Below are 7,852 nucleotides of genomic sequence, written 5' to 3'. Positions count from 1 at the left end.
AACAGCATGAAAGGGGGCTAACAAAGCATGCAGAGAAACAGACTACAGTCAGTAATTGTATGACTGCTTTTATATGCTAAGTGGAGCTAATAAAATGGACAGTGAGTGTAGAAACAAGGAGGTGGTTTGTTATGGCTGATGAAATTATTTAGCAAACACTTCTTACACTAATGCAAGGGGATAATATACTGATGAGATGTGGAGTAATGCTGTTAAGGGGGTGTTAATATTCTGAGCCTTTATGGGGTCACTGGCTGGAATGTGCATCCTATACAGGGTCTAGTCACACCTTGCAACATGGATATGATCCAGACTCACCACTGCCATGACCAGGATAAAGTGGTTGCTAAAAATGTTCATGAAGGCTACATAATGCTAAGGTGAATGTTAGAAAATACAGCTTATCATGTATTTAATTACTGACTGTAGCCCATCTGTTGCTCTTTACACCCTCATACCCCATTTATCAATTGTTGGGGACCCGTATAGTAACCCCACTGAATAGACAATGTTTGGTTAGTGGGCCATTCTTAGTACTACACTGACACTAACATAATAGTGTGTGCTGTTCTCGTATGAGTGTATCAGGTACAGCAGTGTTGTTAGGATTTATAAATACTTGTTTTTGTTTATTAGGAACACAGTCTACTGTACTGACACAGCAGAACATAAAAGCTTGTGGTCACTTTTTAGTTTGAAGCTTAATCTCCAGTGCAGCAAACGCTGTATTAAGCTGATCAGTCGTTTCCTGCAACCGTTTTTCAAGCTGAGCAGTCAAGCGCATCACTTCCTCCTTTACTTCCTTTTGAATTATTCTCCTAAGTGTAGCCTTTGGGGATGAATCTAATGGAGAAAATACGTATTAGTGTGCATGCAAATTTACCTCACTGAGATCATATATGTAGGTTACAGATTACAAATACAGTATGTGCTCACCAAGCACTTTATTAGATACACCTATCTGTATGTACTTTTATTGATTATGTATTTATTTTATAAGCCACACCTACATTACAGATTAACTTTGTCATACATTTACTGACTGTAACCTGTTGCTCTGTACACTGTCACCCCCACCTTCACAAATACACAATTCAATACCCTTTGATCAAAAAGGACCCCTGTAGGATCCCTATTTTCCTGATGTTATTTTGGTGGTGGACCTTTCTAATCACTGCACTGACACTAGTTCACTAGTGACATGACATTGTGTGTTGTACTGGTATAAGTGTTATTTTCATGACACCTCACTGTCAATGCTGGGAAGAGAATAGTGCTCCAACCCAAAATAGAACACTCACAGCATCCAGGTATTTGAAAAATCTCAACAACACTGATGTAGCAGATACAATCATACCAGAACAACATTCAATGTTAGTGTCAGTGTAGTACTGAGAATAGCCCACCAACCAAACATTGTCTAGTCAGTGGGGGTCCTATACGGGCAATTGATAAATGGGGTACATGGAGATGACAGTCAGTAATTGTTCATTTACACCGATCAGCCACAACATTAAAACCACCTCCTTGATTCTACACTCACTGTCCATTTTATCAGCTCCACTTACCATATAGGAGCACTTTGTAGTTCTACAATAACTGATTGTAGTCCATCTGTTTCTCTACATAAATTTTTAGCCTGCTTTCACCCTGTTCTTCAATGGTCAGGACCACCACAGAGCAGGTATTATTTGGGTGGTGGATCATTCTCATCACTGCAGTGACACTGACATGGTGGTGGTGTGTTAGTGTGTGTTGTGCTGGTATGAGTGGATCAGACAGGAGTTTTTAAATATCGTGTCCGCTCACTGTCCACTCTATTAGACACTCTTACCTAGTTGGTCCACCTTGTAGATGTAAAGTCAGAAACGATCGCTGCTGTTTGAGTTGGTCATCTTCTATACCTTCCTCAGTGGTCACAGGATGCTGCCCACAGGGCGCTGTTGGCTGGATATTTTTGGTTAGTGGACTATTCTCAGTCCAGCAGTGACAGTGAGGTGTTTAAAAAAACTCCATCAGTGCTGCTGTGTCTTATCCACTCATACCAGCACAACACACACTAACACACCACCACCATGTCAGTGTCAATGCAGTGCGGAGAATGATCCACCACCCAAATATTACCTGCTCTGTGGTGGTCCAGTGTGGGTCCTGACCATTGAAGAACAGGGTGAAAGCAGGCTAAAAAAGTATGTAGAGAAACAGATGGACTACAGTCAGTAATTGTAGAACTACAAAGTGCTTCTATATGGTAAGTGAAGCTGATAAAATGGACAGTGAGTGTAGAAACAAGGAGGTGGTCATAATGCTATGCCTAATGGTATGGTAGGTGTAGCTTTTAAAATAAGCAGTAAAAAAACACCCAGCGCATACGCAGACACGATTGGCTGTGTCTGTTGGGAGGGATGGTGAAAGGAATTTCTCAGTACTGCTGAAACTGTGACCTTTGCTGGCTGGGTAACGGTGCTTGCAAGAGAGTGAATAACAGAGAGCAGTGTGTAACTTTCCGGACGCGATAATGCTCTCTGTGTGAAAACATCTATTGCAGGTGTAGTGGTGTATTTTACAGTTTTTAATCCATTTCAGAGACATTTAAATGCAAACAAAGATTTATTGTAGAGTAATTAAATTCAATGTTCATACCTTGTTTAGGTTCATCTGTCTCTGTGGGCAGGGTTTCTGTACCAACAATTCCTTCTTTATTTGCTGCATGTGCTTCCTTTTCATTATCTTGTTCTTCCTCTGACATTCAAACATTAAAAAATATGTGGCTTATTCTCTAAAAAACAGATAAACAGTGTTGTCTTGTACCAACAAATAAGGGTTTACTGTACCAGAGCTGGCTGGTTCCTCTGCTGCAGGTTCCTCATGCAGCCCATTGTAGGACAATGACAAATCCAAATACATCTAAGCGTGAGAAGAATGTGCATTAATAAAATGAATGAAACAGAGCTTAACATAAAGTTTCTGCTTAATGTGTATACAGTCATGCTAACATACCTGTGGGGTGAAAATGTACTTGTAGAGCATGTAGTGTCTCATATAAGTGTTGATGAAATATTTTAGAATCTTAGTTACTTCTTCTAAATTAAAAAGATCAATACTGAATGGAGGTCTCTACAGAGAAATATCAAGAAAAAAATGTTGGGGTTAAAGACCTATTTTTTTGCACAAGAAAGCTATTATTGTTACCATACAAAAGTGGTACATTATTTTACTCCTAGTTTTCCAATGTCAAATATAGATGCTTATATACACTGACCAGGCATAAAATGATGATCACTGACCAAGTGAATAACTCTGATCTTTTCATCACGGCACCTGTTAGTGGGTGGGATATATTAGGCAGCAAGTGAACCTTTTATCCTCTAATTTGATGTGTCAGAAGCAGGAAAAATGGGTTTGACAAGGGCCAAATTGTGATGGCTAGACAACCGAGTCAGAGCATCTTTAAAACTGCAGCTCTTGTGGGGTGTTCCCAGTCTGTAGTGGTCAGTATCTATCAAAAGTGGTCCAAGGAAGGAACAGTGGTAAACCGGCGACAGGGTCATGGGCAGCCAAGGCTCATTGATGCACGTGGGGAGCGAAGGCTGGCCCGTGTGGTCCGATCCAACAGACGTGCTACTGTAGCTCAAACTGCTGACGAAGTGAATACTGGTTCTGATAGAAAGGTGTCAGAATACACAGTGTGTCGCAGTTTGTTGCGTATGGGGCTGCATAGCCGCAGACAAGTCAGGGTGTCCACCGCCGAAAGCGCCAACAATGGACACGTGAGCATCGGAATAGGACCACGGAGCATATAATGCATGGATAATGTTTTAAGGAGCACAACAACGAGTTTGAGGTGTTGACTTGGCCTCTAAATTCCCCAGATCTCAATCCAATCGAGCATCTGTGGGATGTGCTGGACAAACAAGTCCGATCCATGGAGGCCCCGTCTCGCAACTTACAGGAGTTAAAGGATCTGCTGCTAACATCTTGGTGCCAGATACCACAGCACACCTTCAGGGGTCTAGTGGAGTCCATGCCTCGATGGGTCAGGGCTGTTTTGGCAGCAAAAGGAGGACCAACACAATGTTAGGAAGGTGGTCATAATGTTATGCCTAACCGGTGTTTATACATATGCACAAACACTGCAAGGCCAAAAGTATGTGGACACTTTCATAATTAAAGGTGCATATAATCAAGCATAGAGATCTGCAATCTGTAAAACACTTGAGTGAAATAATCCGGGACTGTTTATCTTTGACTCATACATTTGACTCATACAGGAATTCTAAAGTACATACCCTGACAGAATGAACAAGTAGAAGCTCACTGCAGTAAGTAAAACACTGGTCCATGTTGTTGAGGGGAGTTTCTAAAAAGATTAATTAACATCTTAGAATTTTAAAAGACATTTCAACAAGTCAACTATCATGTTTGGATGGTAAAGATTTGTGGCTTTTGTGTCTATAAGTGACCCCCATTATAGAGCAACACAAGCTGTTCTTTCAAACAAAATATCTCACCTGCATTGAGCTGATGCACATTCTTTATGATTGAGAGTAGAACCGAGGTTTGTTCTGTATTGAATTTTTGCTCTCTGCAGAACAGTACTGTGTTAGTATAAAGCTCCAGTAGAATACCACGTCGTGGTTCAGAATCCTCAATGTTCAGGGCATCACAGAGAATCCTATAAAAAGCAAACATTAACCATCATTTTAAGTAATTGCATTACATTATTACATTATTAAGCACCTATGTATGTCATGAAGGTTTTAAAAATAGTATTTTTGTGCACCTTTCAATCTCTGGAATAGACTGTGCCTTGTTGACTGTATCTGTATCATCGTAACTAAGATCCGCCCTGCAGGTTTATACAACAGTACAATTATTATTTGTAGTTTTAAGTTGAAATACGTCTCATTTTATTTGAATTCAGTATATAACATACCATAACAATATTCTGCCCTTAAGGTGAGTAGACTCCTACAATGGGCACAAAGAAGTCAACAGCTATAATTAATCATGGTCACTAAAAAATCAAGGTCATGCTACATAAAGAAAAACATTACAGAACTTTCATAATAATACTGAGTTCTTTATAAATGGCAGCAGAAGACAATAATCTCCCAGAACTGCCATGACATGTAAATTATAAATGTACATTATAAATGTAAACTTCAACTGTATTAAGAAATAACTGGTGCATAAACTTACCGACTTCTCCATCTTCTTGAAATAAAAATGTGATTGTGTGGTCTTACTGCTGTAATTCTGAAATATAACGGAAACATATCAATAAAATAACTTACCACTGAATGTTTGGTCCCCAATGCTCTTAGCCTTTTTTTATACTACTGCTTTTACATCGATACTGCAGTGCCAACAATGCTGCTCCTAATAGATGGGATGGAAACCTGGCGTGTTTACAACAAACATGTCCAGAACTTACAACGGACTTTATCACAGACTGGACTGAACAATGAAGAACTCCAATTATTTTTTTTTATTTTTTTTTTGCTAGTTATAACTTTCAGATCAATGTAATTTTGTGTTTGTATGATTTGTTTAAATCCTATTTATTTAAAGTATCCTCCAGGCCACCCAAGTAGGATGGGTCCCTGCTGAGTCTGGTTCCTCTCAAGTTTTAAAAATTTTAAGGGAGTTTTTCTTGCCACTGTCGCCCTCGTCTTGCTCAATAGGGGTTTTTGGTCTGTTGGGCCTGGATTCTATAAAGTTGACTTGACAAATAGATAAATATATACTGCTCTAATGCGTGTGTACATGCTGCAAATGCTGTTCATTTACGACAAACTCTTTCCAAATGAGTTGTACAACATCAGTTTATATACACAAATCATTGCAGCAAAAGACTAAAATGGATAGTGTTAGAATAGTGAGATAAGCTTTATACTTTGTCCAGTATGTGTATATAAAACATAGTATTGCTAAATTGTTAGGTAACCCGTGTGTTTTACTTTTGTTAACAGAAATGTGATTTAAAATTAATAATGTTAATTTACACTAGAAGTATTAATACATAATTAATTACTACTTAGGAAATGTAGATCCAATAGTCATATTCCAAAATGGATGTGTACGTAGTGTACATGCTAAGAAGTGCGTAAATTATGACGTCAAAAAACAAGTTTTAGCTGATTTAGACCAGTTCCTATTTTCTAGCTAAGAAATCTCTGTTAACAATGGCATCTTCTACTGTCCTACAAGGTTCAGCCATAACATTGAAACCACCTCCTTGTTTCTACACTCACTGTCCATTTTATCAGCTCCACTTACCATATAGAAGCACTTTGTAGTTCTACAATTACTGACTGTAGTCCATCTGTTTCTCTACATACCTTTTTAGCCTGCTTTCACCCTGTTCTTCAGTGGTCAGGACCCCCACAGGACCACCACAGAGCAGGTATTATTTAGGTGGTGGATCATTCTCAGCTCTTCAGTGACACTGACATACATGGTGGCGGTGTGTTAGTGTGTGTTGTGCTTGTATGAGTGGATCAGACACAGCAGCGCTGCTGGAGTTTTTAAATACCGTTTCCACTCACTGTCCACTCTATTAGACACTACTACCTAGTTGGTCCACCTTGTAGATGTAAAGTCAGAGACGATCGCTCATCTATTGCTGCTGTTTGAGTTGGTCATCTTCTAGACCTTCATCAGTGCTCACAGGACGCTGCCTACGGGGTGCTGTTAGCTGGATATTTTTGGTTGGTGGACTATTCTCAGTCCAGCAGTGACAGTGAGGTGTTTAAAAACTCCATCAGGGCTGCTGTGTCTAATCCACTCATACCAGCACAACACACACTAACACACCACCACCATGTCAGTGTCACTGCAGTGCTGAGAATGATCCACCACCCAAATAATACCTGCTCTGTGGTGGTCCTGGGAGAGTTACATAAGGTTGTTTATTTTTGCCAGTGTTATCGCATTCACAGAGCCTCTGTGTGAGACTCTGTCTGTGTAATCCTTCTCTGAAGACAATATTAAAACTCTTTTCTACTCACAATCCAGTCTTTGAGGTATTTAATTAAAGGTTTTTTCACCATAAGACCTTTTTAGTAGTAACTCAAGTTAAGTAGCAACGATATACACTTGTGTAAGTGTACGCAGGTGCTTGTCGACGTCTCAGGTGTCCTCCTACCTGTTGTGTGTTTGCGTCGCTGTTTTGTCAAATGTATGTGGCTGTTACCTATAATCAGGAGACCCTGCTCAGTATTCGGGATGTGTGGTGGTGTTATTTGATTCAGCGCATTAAACCATTAAATAAGTTTATCCCACCGTTACTGCTGCTGACGGTTCCTCTGGATAGCTGTTGTCTTCGTTACCTCGGCGACAGTCGAACTGCGCCGGTTGCAAAAGGTCTAGAACTGCAAAAAGGTCCAGAACTAAAGAATATGTTTTACAAACATCTGTTAACAGAAGATATACATTTATACACATTTTTTAATTATTTATCCCACCCCCCATATATAATTTATATTAAGTATAAAGGGTTTGTTGTAAATGAACAGAAAAACAGCTTGTAGCCTACATCATTTATAAATGCATACATACATAAATACAGTATATATACACACACACTCAAACAACTACATGATCTTTTATTTAAAACATTTGTACCTTTTAAAATTCTAATGAGCTAACTATTTGTTCACAGTTATTAATTGTTAGTTAATTGATTAATAAAATTGGTAATTATAGTATACACCGATCAACCATAACATTAAAACCACCTCCTTGTTTCTACACTCACTGTCCATTTTATCAGCTCCACTTACCATATAGGAGCACTTTGTAGTTCTACAATTACTGACTGTAGACCATCTGTTTCTCTGCATGCTTT

At 39.2% G+C, this 7,852-nt stretch overlaps 1 protein-coding gene across 2 annotated transcripts; it reads right to left on the bottom strand.

Annotated features, from left to right (window-relative positions):
- Nucleotides 1–599: 599 nt before the first annotated feature.
- Nucleotides 600–7,384, bottom strand: cfap119 (cilia and flagella associated protein 119). 2 transcript variants are annotated; one of them, XM_063003753.1, is made up of 10 exons: nucleotides 7,288–7,384; nucleotides 5,203–5,259; nucleotides 4,937–4,971; nucleotides 4,784–4,849; nucleotides 4,512–4,675; nucleotides 4,290–4,360; nucleotides 3,001–3,117; nucleotides 2,835–2,907; nucleotides 2,644–2,742; nucleotides 600–843 (listed from the first exon to the last, which is right to left on the bottom strand). In XM_063003753.1, exons 2-10 carry the CDS (start codon nucleotides 5,212–5,214, stop codon nucleotides 683–685), a joined length of 798 nt encoding a protein of 265 aa, XP_062859823.1. In that variant the 5' UTR covers nucleotides 5,215–5,259; nucleotides 7,288–7,384; the 3' UTR covers nucleotides 600–682. The 2 variants fall into 2 exon arrangements, with proteins under 2 accessions (XP_062859823.1, XP_062859824.1); XM_063003754.1 differs by lacking the exon at nucleotides 7,288–7,384 and adding an exon at nucleotides 7,199–7,283.
- Nucleotides 7,385–7,852: the final 468 nt, after the last annotated feature.

This window comes from Trichomycterus rosablanca, chromosome 10 (assembly GCF_030014385.1).
Source record: "Trichomycterus rosablanca isolate fTriRos1 chromosome 10, fTriRos1.hap1, whole genome shotgun sequence".
NCBI lineage: Eukaryota > Metazoa > Chordata > Actinopteri > Siluriformes > Trichomycteridae > Trichomycterus > Trichomycterus rosablanca.
The sequence above is the reverse complement of the archived record's forward strand: the minus strand, read 5'-3'. Positions and strand labels throughout refer to the sequence as shown.